The 19,414-nt window shown below is 42.4% G+C and overlaps 1 protein-coding gene across 1 annotated transcript in view; it reads left to right on the top strand.

Annotated features, from left to right (window-relative positions):
* Positions 1-19,414, top strand: part of DNER (delta/notch like EGF repeat containing) — a 187,540-nt gene that overhangs the window by 111,383 nt on the left and 56,743 nt on the right. Inside the window, 4 exon segments of the mRNA XM_075269041.1 lie at positions 2,363-2,644; positions 8,324-8,418; positions 13,060-13,226; positions 14,314-14,459. Coding sequence (XP_075125142.1) covers positions 2,363-2,644; positions 8,324-8,418; positions 13,060-13,226; positions 14,314-14,459 — 690 coding nt within the window.

The raw sequence follows: 19,414 nt of genomic DNA on the forward strand, positions 1-19,414 counted from the left end.
TTATATCACAGAAGCTCATTTGATTCTAGTCTACACTGCATTACATATATCCTTTTTTAATCTAGTTTTCCCCTGGTCATTGCAAGCCACACATGTTTTTTAACTCTATAATTGTAAATGAATCTTCAAAACTTTTTGTATTTCTCCTATTTCAATTAAAAATCTTCTACTGATTTCCCAATTCCCTTGCAGACATAAATTTTATGGTACCGAGTACAAAGAATCCCTAAGTAGTGGTTCCTTCAGTCCTTTACTAACATAATCTGAGATTTTCCATTCATCTGTTCCCTACTTCTTAGCTTTCCAATACGCAGGACTTGTTTGTAGTCTGATACCATGGAGACACATACGTCTGCATGAAAAACAATGCTAGATTTTTATTTAAGGATTTTTGCAAACCTTAGTGTCGGTTCACATCTGCGCTTGCCACTCCGTACGGGTATTCCATTTGTCTCTTTGCATGAAAAATGCGGAGATAAAAGTGCTGCAAGCAGTGCTTTTCTCTCTACTCAGTTTTTGTCCTTTTCAAGAGCAAGCCGAACAGAAACCACGCAGACCCCAATATAGTCTATGTGGTCCGCGGGTTTCCTAAGGTAACCGCTTTTTTATGTGGATTAGTTTTCTATTCAGGGGTCCCGAACGGAAACCTGTGCACAGATGTGAACCAAGCCTTAGATGTGTTAGAGTTATTAGAAATGGTTCTGGTTATAGTAGTTTGTAAAGGATTCTCAGGTGTTATTAAAGGGATTCTATCATTAAAATGACATTTTTTTGTCCTTAACACGTAGGAATAGCCTTAAGAAAGGCTACTCTTCTCCTACCTTTAGATGTCTTCTCTGTGCCACTATTCCGTAGAAATCCCGGTTTTCTTCGGTATGCAAATTAGTTCTCTCGCAGCATTGGGGACAACTCGGGCCTCAGGCAGAGCAGACTGCTCATGCCTGCATCCACAAGAAAAATGGCCACTTACACAGTGAGCTGTGTAAAGGCTAGTTCACACGGAGTTAACACGTATACAGTGTCAGAATGTGAGCGCTCAAATCAGATCCCATTCATTTCAATGTGTCGGCTTACGGGCGCTACACATTGAAATCAATGGGAGGCTTTTAGCCTTCACAAGGAGTAACGCTCCGTGCATTTTGCCACAAATTACACATGTAAAAATACACGTGTAAAATGTGGTAAGCCATTGAGTTCAATGGCGTTTTTTTTTTCATATAACGCACATAATTTTGCGGGCGCAAAATTACACGCGTTACACGCCCGTAAGCCGACACTTTGAAATGAATGGGATCTGTTTTGAGCACTCACATTCTGACACATGTATACGAGCCAGAATGCGCGCGCGTTAAATCCGTGTGAACTACCCTAAGTGGCCATTTTTTTGTGGGCATGTGCAGTCGGCTCTGCCCAAGGTCCGAGGCCTAGAAGATTGAAACCCAGGATGGAAGACACAGGGAGAGCGCGTTCCAGAAGAAGATAGAGGCGTCACTGGAGATTTCTCTCGAAGCATTGGGGACGCCCCCAGGGCTGTTTGAGACCTGGGGCCCGCCCCCAGTGCTGCGAGAGAACTCATTTGCATACTGAAGAAAACCGGGATTTCTACCGAACGGCGGCACGGAGAAGACATCTAAAGGTAGGAGAAGAATAACCTTTCTTAAGGCTATTCCTACTTGTTAGGGACAAAAAAAATAGCATTTTAATGATAGAATCCCTTTAATGGTATACAGAGTTGAAACATTAGGATATGGTATATAGTAGGTCAGGTCATACAATATGCTAATATTCCTCTAATTGCTCACCATATTAGCTGAATTTGCAAAAAAGTAACAGTGTGCATTACGCCCCTTTGTGGGGTGCAAAGTGCATTTCACACATCAAAACTGTCTCAGAACAAGTGTTCATTTGCACATAGTAACCAAAGTCTTTTTTTATTTCTCTACATATATCCTTGTACGCATAGGATGTATTCTCATTTCCATGTTGCAGAAGGTTCTTTGCAGAATGAAATTTTATAAAGCATGAGCTTTCAGATCACTATGCAAAGCACAAGGGGTTAGAATAGGTACTATGTTTCATTAGGGAGAGACGGTACAGGGCTCATTAGACTATGCGCGCCCTGCTAAGAATTCTGGCTAAGGAATATGCAAATAAAACCTCCTTGGTGGAAAAGAGGAACGTTCTCTAGCACCACCTTTTGGAAGGTAGCTCCCTATAGATCAATGCATAGTTTTTCATAAAACTTAATTGCATAAAACCGAATAGAATAAACTGAGAAAAATGTAGTTATTCTTTGCTATATTTCAAGATTATGCTAAGAACAAATTCTTATTTTTATTAATATTTGTCTTTTTTCTTGTAGTTTGTTACAGACCCCTGTGAAGCGAAGCCCTGTGTCCATGGGAACTGCAGTGCCAATGGGAATAGTTACTTGTGTATCTGTAGCGATGGATTCACTGGAGTCAACTGTGATACGCCACGTCTTGAACCAGCTGACATCTCTGCCACTGAAATGCCACAGTTTCAACAGACTACATTAGAGCCTACAACAGAAATGCCTCAATCTCCTGCTGTTATGGCACTGCCAACATGGAGGCCAAAGCTGGGGCAGAAGGTGACGACCCTTTTATGGGATGAAGTACAGGTGAGTGAAAGAACTGGAATGGATCAGCAATTTGTCATGTTTGTCAGTTTTTAACTTATATGTACACATTCCCATATCTATGGAATGGATTGGTTTTTGCTTTGAAGTTGACCTATGCCCTTACCAGGTCTAGGTTTTGGCAGACTCTTGGGCAACTAAGTCTCAGCAGGTCTCCTGTCGGTCATGGTAAGAGACTCAATCAGTCTCATCTAGTGAGGGCGCAATCCATCAAGAACATCATGTCTGGACAAAGAAAGTTTCACATAGCAGTGAATTTGGTGGAGGCAAACTGAGGGTGCAGCATCTATCATTCTATCAGAGCAACAAACTGAAAAATGGGAACCTAGCCATACTCATACAGTACTGTAAAGACTGGTCAGATATATACAGCAATACTATTATCATACATATACAACATTAATTGTAGTCTCAATACATTTCTTAACAACCTTTGTACCCAGAAAAAACAAAAATTAACGCAGTTGTCCAGTCAAAAGTGGACAACCCTTTTCATTTTTAAATCAGCCGAGGGCATTAAAAAAACAAAACAAAAAAAACTCATACTCGCCTGTTCCCGATGCTCCAGTGTCTTCTTGCACCTCCCAGTTTTTCTTCTCTGATGGTTTCTCCCGGGTCTCTTCCAAAGTTCCCCTGAAGTTGCTGATTGGCCTCAGCAGGCCTCAGGAAAAAGACCCTTATTGTCACAGGTATTGACATCGCAGGCCCTTTGCTGATTGGCCTCAGCGGCTTCGGCAGAACTCTGGATGCAACCCGTTCAGCAGAAGACGTGTCGGGAGGACATTGGAGCATTGGGGACAGGTGAGTATGAATTTTTTTTTTTTTCAATGCCCCCTGCAGATTTCAAAGTTAAAAGGATTGTCTATTTTTGCCTCGACAACCTCTTTAAAGCTCCGTTCACATCCGCATTATGAATTGTGTTATAAATGCAAACCACAATATAGTGTTGGCTTTGTCTCATGGCAGACACCACCTTTACCCAACAGATCCTATTGACTTATAATGTGGTCTGTTGAGTTTTATTACGTCATGCTTTTACTGAACATTTGTTGTAATGATTTCTCATTACAGCTACAGATATACACAATCACTGACCGCTGTGTAACAAGTGTACTACAAGTCCCAGAGCAGAACAAATACTATGAACACATTAATAAACATTAGCAAATTAAGGGTCCATTCACACAGAGGAAATTGGAGAGAAATTTGATGTGGAATTTCAGCGCAGAAAAAGGAACCCACTGAAGTCAATTCCTCACCATTTTCCTCTGTATGAGTAGACCCTTACAGGTTAAAACTCTTACTACTTATCTATCACCTGTCTGTGGTCACTCACATAGCTGCTGTTACAGAAGTACTATACATCACTTGGAGAAGACTGTAGCTACAGAGAGGTCAGAGCAGAGAACTTTAGGACACTGGGGGTTGCAGACAGACAACAACAATTTCTTAGCTGACCAGTGGACCCATTGAGCTCAGGGCTCGTTCACATCTGCGCCCGGGACACCGTTCTGCAGGTTTCCGTTTCCTGCATAAAACAGTGGCAGGAGACGGAAACCTGCTGGCATGTTTCAATCCCATTCATTTGAATGGGATTGAAAAGTATCCAGCCGTGAGCGCTGGTGAGCGTTTTATGCTCTCCGCGGCGAAACCATTTTTTTAAAACCGGACACAGTCGGTTTTAAAAAAAACAGTTTCGCCGCGGAGAGCATAAAACACTCACTGGTGCTGCAGGAGATGGAAACCTGAGAACGGAGTCCAGAAGCTGGTGTGAACCCAGCGTTAGTGGGCCCTAGTATCTGCCCATGTTTGCAGGGTGCTGATGGTGACCCTGCCTCTTACTACTAGGTAGTAATTAGTTTGGTAATACATTTCCAGGAATATTAACAGAGGAATGGCACAAAACAAAGTAATGAGAGAAGACGCTCTTATTTCACAAAGAATACAAGTATTTACTAAAGCAGGAGCATTGACAGGTTCTCTTGAACGCTCATACAGATCTAGACATGAACTAGCAGATCATCCCCTGTCCATAAATAAATCACAAAGTAAACTATATTTCATTTATGACCTGCAGCTTTTCCAGCACCAAATGATTAAGTATGGTGACAGATCTTTCTTTAGAATAGGCTATGGAACAAAAAAATCCTTTCATGTGGAAGGCCCCTTCATCTGAAAGATGAATAGAAGGACCTATGACTTAAAAACAGGCTTTAGTTTTTAAACTTTAGACAGATTAAATCTAGTTTAAAGTGTAACATAAAATATTTAAAGAAAGTTTCCCTTTTTCACTTTTCAGGCTGAGTTACTTTCTATATACAAGTCTATGAAGAGGGGAGGGGGAGCAGTCTGCTGGAAAAAGACACTCAAATAATTGCTCCTCTGTGAGTGAAGCAGAGCTCTTTTGATACTACTATATCTCACATATAAGACTTATAACTCCAAGGAAGGAGGCAATAAATCAATTAACCATCTGGCAGCTGTCTCCTCCTCCCCTCTCCATAGAGCTAAGGGGGCATTCACATGGAGTAACGCGGCGCTGATTCTGGCATGATAACTCACATAAGAATCAGCGCTGCAAAACAGAATCTCATTGACTTCAATGTGTTATGCGCGTTAAACAGAACCCATTGAAGTCAATGGGATTCTGTTTTGCAGCGCTGATTCTTATGCGAGTGGGGCCAGAATCAGAATTCACAACGTGTGAATGCCCCTAATTGTGTATGGCTGGATACAGATACTGATCTCTATGTAAACAATAGCTTGATTGAAAATAAGGAGGAGGACAAGCAGCCTAACAGATCTCCTCATATAAGATATATTACAAAGTTTCTTAGTTTCACCTGTACTATTCATTTATGAAAAGCTGTTTTTAACTGGAGGTATACTTTAAGATCATTTGCAAATTTATATTAATATTAGAAGGCTCTTTAAAGATCTGTCAGAACCAAAATGGTATCAGTTTAATGACAGTACCTTGAAGGGGCGACTTCTACTCTTTACATAGATGTCTATGTCTACATTTATATTTAGCTCTTCGCTAAAAATAACTGGCCTAACTCCAGACAAAAAGTGACAAAGTGGGAGATGTCACTCAAGTAGTAGTGGAGGAGTTAGGGCAGCAGTTAGGGGCGATTATCTAGAGCAGACAGTGAAGCCCCAGGAGGAGATGACATGCTCCAAAAACTCTTATTAGCTAATGTACATAAGAATAAAATGCTGATTTTCATGAAAATGGGGCTGCAAAGCAAAATAAAAAAGGCACCTTTGGAAAGCCACCCTACAAGGTACTGTCTTGATACGCATTTTCCTGCTGACAGATTCCCTTTTAAGGATTGTTTTTTCTTGTAATAAGACCTCTTCCTCTCCTATATGATTGGTTCCTGTGACATATGAGGATTGCTCTCTGATCTTACACAATTGTACATTTCTTTATAAAATCCCATAGGACATGTCCCCAACCTAAGGCATTTCAATTACAAATAGTGTATAAGACCTCTTTCTTCACCTTCCAAAATGAATACAGACCCTAGGACAGGAACCCTAAATTACCTGTCAGGGTCTGGGGTTGCTAGGTGGGGTGGCATAGACACACAAGTCCAGTTTCTTTTAGTCCAAAACAAAAGTAGAGTTTATGTTCACTCAAAAATATAGTGCAGCAACAAAAGGAAAACAATACAAAAATAAATACCTGCCCGGCTAGGCTCTAACTAAACATAGAATAGGTTACCTCACCTAGAAGAACAGAAATCAAAACCAGTTGAGTCATTCAGGACACAGCTCCAAAAATATGACCTCTCTCTTTGGCTCTCCAGCCAAGCTCAGCCAAAGTGCTGCTGCTGGAGCTGGTTTCTTAAACCTCCTTGACGAGGAGACTCTCTGCAGCTGAGTCGCTGCTGGAACATCCCCAAAGTGTGGATAGGAGGGGGAGTGGAATGACAGGTCCCACTACCAATCCTACCTGTCATTCCTAAAAATCCAGCCCAGTACTGAGCATTTACCAAAATGCTCAGCAGACAAAATTGTCTGCTGAGAACAAACATTCCTGGAGTTTTCTCATCTCACCCACCTGAGTAGTCTGGGTGAGATGTACACCCCCTCCATTACCTGACCAGCCATCAGCTTACGTACCATATAGATGTCATACCAGAACTATTTAACAATACAATCCCTCAGAGTCCATAAAGTAATATAGACCTCAGAGTCCCTAAGTTAATACAGAGCTTAGACGTGTTCCAAATCCTAGACCAGAGGTTCTCAATTATTTTTAGTAAAGGTCCACTGAGGCGAGGAGCATCGCCAGGTCAGAGCTGAACATTAATAGAATGTGTCCATATGTACAGTACAGACCAAAAGTCTGGACACACCTTCTCATTCAAAGAGAAGAGACTTGTTTGGGATAAAGAACACAAGGAATGGACATTAGACCAGTGGAAATCTATGGTTTGGTCTGATGAGTCCAAATTTGAGATCTTTGGTTCCAACCACAGTGTCTTTGTGCAACGCAGAAAAGGTGAACGGATGGACTCTACATGGCTGGTTCCCACTGTGAAGCATGGAGGAGGAGGTGTGATGGTGTGGGGGTGCTTTGCTGGTGACACTGTTGGGAATTTATTCAAAATTGAAGGCATACTGAACCAGCATGGCTACCACAGCATCTTGCAGCGGCATGCTATTCCATCCGGTTGCGTTTAGTTGGACCATCATTTATTTTTCAACAAGACAATGACCCCAAACACACCTCCAGGCTGTGTAAGGGCTATTTGGCCAAGAAGGAGAGTGATGGGGTGCTACGCCAGATGACCTGGCCTCCACAGTCACCAGACCTGAACCCAATCGAGATGGTTTGGAGTGAGCTGGACTGCAGAGTGAAGGCAAAAGGGTCAACAAGTGCTAAGCATCTCTGGGAACTCCTTCAAGACTGTTGGAAGACCATTTCCGGTGACTACCTCTTGAAGCTCATCAAGAGAATGCCAAGAGTGTGCAAACCAGTAATCAAAGCAAAAGGTGGCTACTTTGAAGAACCTAGAATATAAGACATATTTTCAGTTGTTTCACACTTTTTTGTTAAGTATATAATTCCACATGTGTTAATTCATAATTTTGATGCCTTCAGTGTGAATCTACAATTTTCATAGTCATGAAAATACAATAAACTCTTTGAATGAGAAGGTGTGTCCAAACTTTTGGTCTGTACTGTACATATGTTAAGACATGACGCTAGCCTCTCCCAGCCAAACCCATGCCCCCTTTGCCCCCATACAGTAATAGTGCCTACACCTTTGTAACATTCAGAGGCAGCTACTGTCAGAGCTGAGAATCACATTCCTTCTCTGCTCCTGCCTGACACCGCCCTCCTGACATTACATAGCCTAAATATATCAGGCAGAAACATTAACTGCACTTATTGCTCTGAAAGGGTGGGGGCTAGAGAAGAAATCCAAATGTGCCGGAATCAGTAGAGCAGTAGCTATTGAAGGATGCAAAGAGCTGGACTTGGGGGTGGTGGGAGAACCTCTTTAAATATCCCATCTTCCAGTGTGGATTATCCCTAGTATAAGTACCAGTGGCTTTTCCAATGTTGCTCACTAGTCTCATTCACTGTCTATTCTATTTATTATTCTATTTTTTTTTTTTTTACTCATTTTCACCTAATTTTAGGTTATTCCAGATGTCGCCTGTGGTAATGCAAGTTCTAACACTTCCTCAGGAGGACGGCTGGTGACTTTTGAAGTTCCAGAGAACACATCTGTAAAGTAAGACATTTCCTATCTCTCTATATTATAAAAATTAATTTCTGTCTGTCTGTCTGTTCTATATTGCAAACCAACTGTTCCGATCACCAGATTTGGTACAGAGATACTTCAGGTATCTGGGAAGGTTTAAGACGAGACTCCAACTTGCTCGGACGTACCGTTGCTGAGATACAGCATTCCAAACACAATGCCCCCCCCCCTTAGCCAATTCAAACCTGCAAGTCTTTCACTCATATTCCAACTGCAATACACACGGTCACTCCACATGTACGAGCCAACACTGATATCCAAACTGAGATACTCGCATCAGAGGATTAGATACACTGAAGGATTAGATACGTGCGTCTGGACAGTTCTGCACACTGAAGAATTAGATACATGCGTCTGCACACGTTTCCTCATGTCAAAGGATTAGATACACGCGTTGGCACACAGTACCACACACCGGGGGATTGGATACATGCGTCTGCACACAGTACCACATGCCAAAGGATTGGATACGCGCATCTGCAAACAGTTCCACACACCAGAGCATAAGATATGCACGTCTGCACACAGTACCACATGCCGTAGGATTAGATACGCGTGGCTACACACAGTTCCACACGCCAGAGGATTAGATATGCGCATCTGCACACAGTTGTACACGTCATAGGATTAGATACACGCATCTGCACACAGTACCACACGCTATAGGATTATATACACGTGTCTGCACACAGTACCACACATCGTAGGATTAGATACGTGCCTCTTCACACAATACCACACAGGGGAGGATTAGATACGTGTTTCTGCACACAGTACCGCAAGCCAGAGAATTAGATACGCGTCTCAGCACACAGTACCACATGGGGGAGGATTAGATACGCGCATCTGCACACAGTACCACACGCCAGAGGATTAGATACACACGTCTGCACACAGTACCACATGCCGTAAGATTAGATATGTGCATCTACACACAATACCACACAGGGGAGGATTATATATGTGCAAAATTGGTCAATTCTTATGGGGCCATTACACAAACATAAAATGTAACATGCCCGTGCGAAGCCGGGTCCTCCTGCTAGTGTATTATATACGTGGAATAATGTTTTTTTTTTGTTGTTTTTTTTTTTTTTTTTGGGGGGGGGGGGTTGGGAGGAGGGGGGATGACGACGACAAAGGAAATGGTTCAACAAATAAGTAAAGTATAGTAACTGGTGACATGAGCTACTACGCTTGGTACTTAGGAACAAACTATAAGGGGTATGTGTGGGTAGTAAGGATTTGACAGCTAGGAGGGAAGAGAGAGGGAAGAAGAAGTAAGGTAGGGAAGTGAAGAAAGCAGTAGGGACTCCACAACCCAGCCAACCCCTCCTCCATGTGTCTAATATGATTCTGGGCCACAAGCCACGTAGCTTGTGTAGGGACCTGATCTCGTGTTGTCATTAAGAAATACTGTAGTAATGGGTTAGCACTGACAAGAGGGTTTATTCAGGCGTTAGCTCCACTGCTGGCCAACACATAGTATTAAATAGCCAGATATATCCTTCCATGGGGTTTGTACCAGGGGCCATTCCCACCAGAAGTGTAACATGGTGCCCCTCACTTGGTAACAACGCCAGCAAGTGAGTGCGACTTAGGGGTAAATCTTATGCAATTTTAGCTCTCCTTTGTATAAAAGAAAACCATAAACTCCCCAGAAAGAAGAACCCATCTTCAGACAACTTTTTCAGGATATTTCCCTCTATACCAACCAGTGCCATGTTCTTTGTTGACTAGAGGCAAGAACCGTACGGGGTTATTCATATGGAGGAAAATAAAGAGGTATTAAAGCCGACTTACTCATCAGATTCCACTTAAATTTTTGGCCATCCAGCTTCATGCTGCAGAAAACTAAAGCTTTACTAAGTTTCCCATTGCGGCTTTCACTCTATGACTGGACCCCGATGAATGGAGTGTTTCACAAAGTGGATTTTGTGAGTGATCAGCTGATCATTGAAACCAATGGGAGACAGATTCAGGGCAGAATCAGGTGCTGAGGCCAAAACTGCCTCAAAATCAGCAACAAATTTTGCTGTGTTAACATATCCTAAATTTCTTTGAGGGGGTCTCTCTTTCTTTTGGAGGACTGCTGATTTCTCTTCTCTATATAATATGTATATTATACTTATAGTCCCCTTTCCCTCTTCCACATCCTAATACTCTTTTGTGATGCCTCCATATCCTACTTTCTGTGGAGGCCTCCCCTTCCAGTTCTTTAGCTTTTATTCACTAGTATTACCTTCTGATTCTATCCTTCTCTAGGTGTAGTTATGTAGCACAAGCTTCTCCACATATATACAGTCCTATGAAAAAGTTTGGGCACCCCTATTAATCTTAATCATTTTTTGTTCTAAATATTTTGGTGTTTGCAACAGCCATTTCAGTTTGATATATCTAATAACTGATGGACACAGTAATATTTCAGGATTGAAATGAGGTTTATTGTACTAACAGAAAATGTGCAATATGCATTAAACCAAAATTTGACCGGTGCAAAAGTATGGGCACCCTTATCATTTTATTGATTTGAATTCCCCTAACTACTTTTTACTGACTTACTGAAGCACAAAATTGGTTTTGTAACCTCAGTGAGCTTTGAACTTCATAGCCAGATGTATCCAATCATAAGAAAAGGTATTTAAGGTGACCAATTGCAAGTTGATCTCCTATTTGAATCTCCTCTGAAGAGTGGCATCATGGGCTACTCAAAACAACTCTCAAATGATCTGAAAACAAAGATTGTTCAACATAGTTGTTCAGGGGAAGGATACAAAAAGTTGTCTCAGAGATTTAACCTGTCTGTTTCCACTGTGAGGAACATAGTAAGGAAATGGAAGACCACAGGGACAGTTCTTGTTAAGCCCAGAAGTGGCAGGCCAAGAAAAATATCAGAAAGGCAGAGAAGAAGAATGGTGAGAACAGTCAAGGACAATCCACAGACCACCTCCAAAGAGCTGCAGCATCATCTTGCTGCAGATGGTGTCACTGTGCATCGGTCAACTATACAGCGCACTTTGCACAAATAGAAGCTGTATGGGAGAGTGATGAGAAAGAAGCCGTTTCTGCACGTACGCCACAAATAGAGTTGCCTGAGGTATGAAAAAGCACATTTGGACAAGGCAGCTTCATTTTGGAAACAAAAATTGAGTTGTTTGGTTATAAAAAAAGGCGTTATGCATGGCGTCCAAAAAGAAACAGCATTCCAAGAAAAACACATGCTACCCACTGTAAAATTTGGTGGAGGTTCCATCATGCTTTGGGGCTGTGTGGCCAATGCCGGCATCAGGAATCTTGTTAAAGTTGAGAGTCGCATGGATTCCACTCAGTATCAGCAGATTCTTGAGAATAATGTTCAAGAATCAGTGACGAAGTTGAAGTTACGCCGGGGATGGATATTTCAGCAAGACAATGATCCAAAACACCGCTCCAAATCCTCAGGCATTCATGCAGAGGAACAATTACAATGTTCTGGAATGGCCATCCCAGTCCCCAGACCTGAATATCATTGAACATCTGTGGGATGATTTGAAGCGGGCTGTCCATGCTCGGCGACCATCTAACTTAACTGAACTTGAATTGTTTGTCCAAAATACCTTTATCCAGGATCCAGGAACTGATTAAAAGCTACAGGAAGCGACTAGAGGCTGTTATCTTTGCAAAAGGAGGATCTACTAAATATTAATGTCACTTTTCTGTTGAGGTGCCCATATTTTTGCACCGGTCAAATTTTGGTTTAATGCATATTGCGCATTTTCTGTTAGTACAATAAACCTCATTTCAATCCTGAAATATTACTGTGTCCATCAGTTATTAGATATATCAAACTGAAATGGCTGTTGCAAATACCAAAATATTTAGAACTAAAAATGATTAAGATTAATAGGGGTGCCCAAACTTTTTCATAGGACTGTATATTGTACATCCAATGATATTACATAGCTACATAGTTACATAGTAGATGAGGTTGGATAAAGACATTAGTCCATCAAGTCCAACCTATAACCCTACAATCCCCTATAGTGTTGATCCAGGGGAAGGCAAAAAACACCATGAGGCTCGTGCCAATTGCCCTATTTCAGGGGAAAAAAATTCCTACCCGACTCCAAATCTGGCAGTCAGTATAAAAACCCTGGATCAACGTGTATTGACCCTGCAGATTCATTATAAGTTGCTATCTCTGTTTCTTTTATGAGGCACACCATAGAAATTAAAGCGTTGCCTGCAGCGTCCCATAGAAATACCAACAAGGGTTACTGTCAGGTGCTCCACTGCTCAATGGTCTTTTCCATAAGCTGTTCATTTCAGACCGTGTTTATTCAGGCATTGTCAGCCCTCCATTACTGCCTCACGCTGCTTCCTGTTCTTTCTTGCTCCCTGGAGACAGCCCCAGCTCACCCCAGGGAAGCATGCATTTTTACATTAGGATGTGCAAGTACTTTTTTGCACCTATGGGAACGGTAATAAAAATATGTTGTCAGGAAAAATAGGTCAGTATACTGCTTTAAGCCTGGCAAGGAATGCATCAAGGTTGTCAGAATGCTCACTATCTTGCTCACCTAATCTGACAGTCAGATATAGCAAGGTGACACTTGTCCTTTGTATCCCCAGAATCTCTCAGGATGCCACTGCCTCCCTCATTCTTCTATGGAAAGTGACAGCCGGAGGCTTCAACCAGTGTTCCCTTATAGATGGCAGAAGTGTTACCCTTCTACAGGCACCCGGTGGGCTCGTATTTCCAGATGAACTGTTAACACTTGGAAACAATTATTTCATTGGTAAGGATGGGTGTTTTTTTTTTCAATGAATTTGTATATCACATACAGCTTCCATGTCTGGAATGATCCATCCTAGATAAAAAAAACTTTTAAAGAGCCCTTTTTGTTCATAGTATTAAATCTTAGCAACTACTATTGTGTCCTAATTTCTCAGTCAGGAGGTGCCTACTTTATAAGGGAATTTTCAATGGTGTCTCAAATGGCACCTGTGTGTTTACATAGAAAGATAAAAGACAGGGCTTTATCAGCAAACTGTAATTAGCTGAACTGATTGCCCTGTCCTCAGAGCTATAGATAACGGTGAGAGCAGTGAATGACCTTACTTGTCCTATCACACAGGTCCAGCGCTATGGAAACGCTGTGTAAACAATGGAAGGAATAAGTTCACATAGCAGGAAAACAAAGCAGCATTTCTAAAACAATATATTTAGGAAAATTCTTTAGTTTACATAAGCTACCAGTATAGATAGGATCCTTGAGATGGGACGACCCCTTTAAGACACCAGATTTTAGATAGCTGTAATCCTGAAAACTCCTTTAATTCTTCACTGCTTCACTGTTTCAAAAAGCATGGACAGATATGAGTCTTTCTACTGCTTTTCCCCAATGCCTTTCTCACTTGTGTTCAGTTCCATATTGTTAGTAGTGACTGTGCCTGGTTTTGCAGTTCAATTCCAATGACTAGAGTAGGATGAATATGTAGGACAAGGCACAGCCACAACTAATAGTTCTGTGCTCTGTCTATAGATGGAGAGGACTCCTGATCAGTAGGGGTGTTGACAGTCAGACCTCCACCAATCCAATCTCCCCAAGTAATCCTTACACCAAGCCCCCGCATGGTGAAAGGATTGCTAATACTGTCTAAAGAGACAATATAAAGGCAGACAAAATTTGCCTGCGTGTACTGAAATACTATACTATACTATAATTCTATGTTTCTCCTTAAAACATTGGACCATATTTGACAGTGTTGGTTGGAAAGAAGGCGTTAAATATGAAATTCCGTGAACACACCTGAGCTCATTGTTTTCTTAGCACATTAACCCTTTAGACCACAATTGTTTAATACTATGTTCTATCATTCTAGGCTTTGTGAATGACTCAGTGAGTAAGTGCATTGTGGCTTTACGGCTTGTGGTGGTGGTTAAAGTCACTGACTGCATACCTGAGGGAAGCAGCACCCAGGCTCCACATTGCTTTGGGAAGGGAGAATGTGTTACCAGGAAGAAAGAGGTGAGTGGAACTGTGAATTCTAGATATGTTACTATTCTGGATTGTAGTTCTGGATGATATATGTGAACTGTATGGGGCACATTTATTTAGCTATTTGCAGTTTACACTATTTGGCGTAAATTGTACCTTTTTGAGGTCTTTTTCTGCCCTGTGCTTCATTTGTTAAGCATTTGGGCCTTTTTTCCAGATGTTTTGCTGCCATCGCCACTTTTGCTTCTTAGAAAAAGGGGGCATGGACTTAATGGAGATCCTATTCACACTGTATTTATGTCTTGTGTTTTTTTGTCCCTTTTGTAAGTGCAAAGTGTATATGCATGGCTTATAAATATGCATCTAAACTAACACGTGCACAACATTTAACAAGGGGGTGCACCTAATGCCATAAGTAGGCACCTTAATAAAACTAGTCTAAAAAAAGGTACACCTGCCTAAAAAGGGGCAGATGATAAATAATCCCCTATATTTTTTACTGAGCATATGCTTCGAGGTGAAAGGACATGTAGACCAAACTCCAGCTCCAGATCAGTAGATACGTACTATGAAGCATTTGTAATGTTATTCTATGTATGTGTACATTGTTTGTAAATTAAAGGGATATTCCTTTTTACCCCATTAAGTATATCATGAAACCTTTTCCACTGTAAACAAAAATTAATTCCAAAAAGTCCCACAAATATGAGGCAAATCCAGAGAGTCCACAGTACACAGTGAATGGTTCATTCAGATACACCATCTGGGTACAGGAAGCTCCATTGTCATAGCTATATGGGGTGCAGCGTTTACAGTCACTACCAGCTCTGGTTACTTAGGGGGGCCCCAAAGGTCCCTCTGCTACATAAAATCTACCACTGCTCTAAATAGCACAAGGCCATATTATAGATCTTGCATTGGAGCCCAAAAGCTTCAAGTTACACCTCGAAGAAGGTTTCCTCATTTTTCTGTACCTCTCTTCCTTTTCTTCCATTTTACATGAAAAGTACAACCAGTTTTCCCTCACATTGGGAAAGTCCTGTGCAGGTATACACACGAGAGGGCAGTTGTAACTTTTAAGGCTGCTGTTCATGTGGGCCACTTAGTACCCCCATGGGCTTGCTTTGTGCCTACCTTTAAACCGAGAGTAACCCAAAAGCCTTGGAAAGACTGTGTTCACATCTTCCTCCGAGTCTTTATTGGAATAAAACATAATAAGGGGCATTTATTAAGACTTTCGTTTCCTGTGCCACTTTCAATTCATTCCCCGCTCCTGGTGCAAGATGCAGCAGAATTATCAAAATGTTCTAAAAAACAATTCTGCCACATCATGTAAGGTCCCACATGCCAAAATTGAAGTCTATGCCAGTGAATCTCTGGAGACAATATTGGGCCCCCACAATATAATACTTTCCACAGATATTTAGATACATATACTATAGATTCTCGATGATTACATTGTGAGCATTGCTTGTACATTAGGATTTGCATAGAAGTTCTCAGTCGTCCGCCCACATTGAGGTTGTGTGCTTATTTTTTTTGGAAAAACAACACCATTAAATAGAAATATACTAACCATTATAGAAATGTCAAGTAAAAATGTATTCTTTCATTATGACTTTTTATTAGTTTTAACCAGCACAAGAAATTTGTTAATAAATCAAAATCTAATTTTCGTATTTTCTAGTATAAATATGTACAGGTCGCTTTGTAGTTTCTGCTTTTTATGAGACATCCTCTGTCTTTTACTCTTACCTGCGCCTGTATATTCCACCACAAATACTGCAGCAGGCTCAGTGACGTAATTAGGAATGGTTGGGCCCCAAGGCGAACCTTCCCCCTTTCCCCCCGCACATTCCTCTACACACTATTATGCCCCATAGTGGCCCCTGCACACAGTATTATGACCCATAGTGGCCCCTGCACACAGTATTATGACCCATAGTGGCCCCTGCACACAGTATTATGCCCCAAAGTGGTCCTTGCACACAGTATTATGACCCATAGTGGCCCCTGCACACAGTATTATACCCATAGTGGCCCCTGCACACAGTATTATACCCATAGTGGCCCCTGCACACAGTATTATACCCATAGTGGCCCCTGCACACAGTATTATGCCCCATAGTGGTCCTTGCACACAGTATTATGACCCATAGTGGCCCCTGCACACAGTATTATGCCCCATAGTGGCCCTGCACACAGTATTATGCCCCAAAGTGGTCCTTGCACACAGTATTATGACCCATAGTGGCCCCTGCACATAGTATTATGCCCCAAAGTGGTCCTTGCACACAGTATTATGACCCATAGTGGCCCCTGTACACAGTATTATGCCCCATAGTGGCCCTGCACACAGTATTATGCCCCAAAGTGGTCCTTGCACACAGTATTATGACCCATAGTGGCCCCTGCACACAGTATTATACCCATAGTGGCCCCTGCACACAGTATTATACCCATAGTGGCCCCTGCACACAGTATTATGCCCCATAGTGGTCCCTGCGCACAGTATTATGCCCTATAGTGGCCTCTGCACACACTATTATGCCACATAGTGGCCTCTGCACACACTATTGTGCCCCATAGTGGTCCCTGCACACAGTATTATACCCCATAGTGGCCCCTGCACACAGTATTATGTCCCATAGTGGTCCCTGCACACAGTATTATGCCCCATAGTGGCCCCTGCACACAGTATTATGCCCCATAGTGGCCCCTGCACACAGTATTATTCTCCATAGTGGTCCCTGCACACAGTATTATGCCCCATAGTGGCCCCTGCACATACTATTGTGCCCCATAATGGCCCCTGCACACAGTATTATGACCCATTGTAGACCACACATGAAAAATGTTACTTACCTGTCCCTGGCTTCGGTGCGTTCCCCGCTGTTTTCGTCCATCTTCAATGTTGGTACAGACGTCACGTGAGCCAAGCCTGTGTCGCAACGCATAATAACGCAGACCTGACCCACGTGATGTCTGGAACATCACCAAACAGGCCCTCAAACTCAGAGGGCAGGAGAGCTAAGTAACACTGTTCCCTCACCTCCCCAGGGTCTCCGATCGTTATTCTCCGGTGTCTGAGAAGTATAATGATAGCAGTATTTGTGGGGTTCTTGGGCCCGTGGCCTCACTTACCAATCCCTGCTCTTGCTCACAGCTGCATTGACAGAAAGGAAAGCGCAGATGGCCGTGAGCAGGAGCTGGGATCGGTAAGTAAATAGGGCCCCTTACCTGCTGGGGTTACTCCTCCAGCAGCTAACAGCCTATTAAAAAAAAAACATCAGGGGCCCGCCGGGCTCGCTAATGTCCCAGGTCCTGTGGCAGCTGCTACTGCAGTAGTCACACGACTGCTTAGGCTAAGGCAGCTTTCCTCTGCGGATTTTCTGCTTCAGTTATACTTATAGGGAAACCATCAAAGTTTCCATAGGTATAATTGACATGCTGTGATTTCCAAAAACTTTTTTTGTTGCAGATTTCAGCTCAAGGTGTGGCCTCAGATTTTTGCAGTAGCACAATTCACACCAGACAACCTGCTGCTGATTTTCCTTGGTGGATAACCAGCAGCTCAGTTATCAGGGAAGAGTCCAGCCTAGGACCAAGGCCCCATGTGGCGTAAATGCCGCGGTTGGCTGCAGTGTAAATGCCATGTAACAAAAAAAGCTGCTCAGCCTGCTCAGTTTTGTCTTCTCTCATCTGTACCTATCTAAAAAAATCAAAAATAGACAAGTGCTTTCCAGCCACATTTACACAGTGTAGTGTTTGTTTGTTTTTTAAATTAACTGTCCTGTGTGAATGTAACCCTTTGTTCACACCTGCGTTCGGTATTCCGTTTGGGTAGTCTGCATGGGGACCCCCCCAATGGAATACTGAACGCAACTGCAAGCAGTGTGTGATAAAAGCACACGGACACCATAGACTATAATGGGGTCCGTGTGCTTGCCGCTCGATGTCCGCACGAATCATGCGGACAAGAAAGTAGATTGTGAACTACTTTCCTGTCCGCGTGATCCCTACGGAGATCTGGCGGCAAGCACACGGATCCCATTATAGTCTATGAGGTCCGTGTGCTTTCACTGGCACACCGCTTGCAGTTGCATTTGGTATTCCGTCAGTGGGGGGGGGGGGGGGGGGGGGGGTGTCATCATCCGGACGGATTACCAAATGCAGATGTGAACGAGGCCTAACCTTGTACGTAGCTTATTCCAGCAGCTGTTTTAACCTTCAATCCTTATTAATATCAGTGCTATCCCTTTGTAAATGCACAGACTAACCATATTGAATGTGTTGTAAAGAAGCTGCTATAGGTTAATCCGCAAAGCTGGTTATAAATGACACAGATTTAGCATGATAGTGATAGTGAGGATTAAGCTTGGCATCCCTGATACTAGCGTCCGCTGGCAGTATTTCCTTGAGCGTTATCAGTAATCTCGTTGTTTCTAAGCATGACTGCTAAAGCAGAGAAATACCTTCAACTGAAGTCTGTAATAAACATTTCCCATGTGTATAAAATTCAACAGAAAATCATTCTTCATATATTATACGATAATCTAAAACATATTTTCTACATTTTACCAGCAGCGCCATGTCTGTTTATAGACTGTGTCTGGTATTGCAGTTCAACCACTTTAACCTTTCTCGATGTTTCTTTTTTAGCCACACTACATGTTTTGGAGCTGGTTCTGACCCCAGGCCACATGTTTGGTACCTGATCCCTGACTTACCCTGCCTCCTCCCTCCTCTCCATGTTTTTGCTTATACTATAGGGGCTAAGGCCCCACGTAGCAGGCCACAGCCAAAAAAAACGCTGTGGGAAAAACCACAATGCATTGCGCTTTTCATAGAAAGTTTGCAGACATTTCTGTTTCCATCATACCTATAGTGAAACCGACAGCATTTCTATAGGTGTAATTGGCATGCTGGCATGCCAATTTCCAAAAACAGTTTTACCGCAATGTGTGGATGGGATTATCTAGAAT

This window comes from Leptodactylus fuscus, chromosome 3, assembly GCF_031893055.1.
Source record: "Leptodactylus fuscus isolate aLepFus1 chromosome 3, aLepFus1.hap2, whole genome shotgun sequence".
Classification (NCBI taxonomy): Eukaryota; Metazoa; Chordata; class Amphibia; order Anura; family Leptodactylidae; genus Leptodactylus; species Leptodactylus fuscus.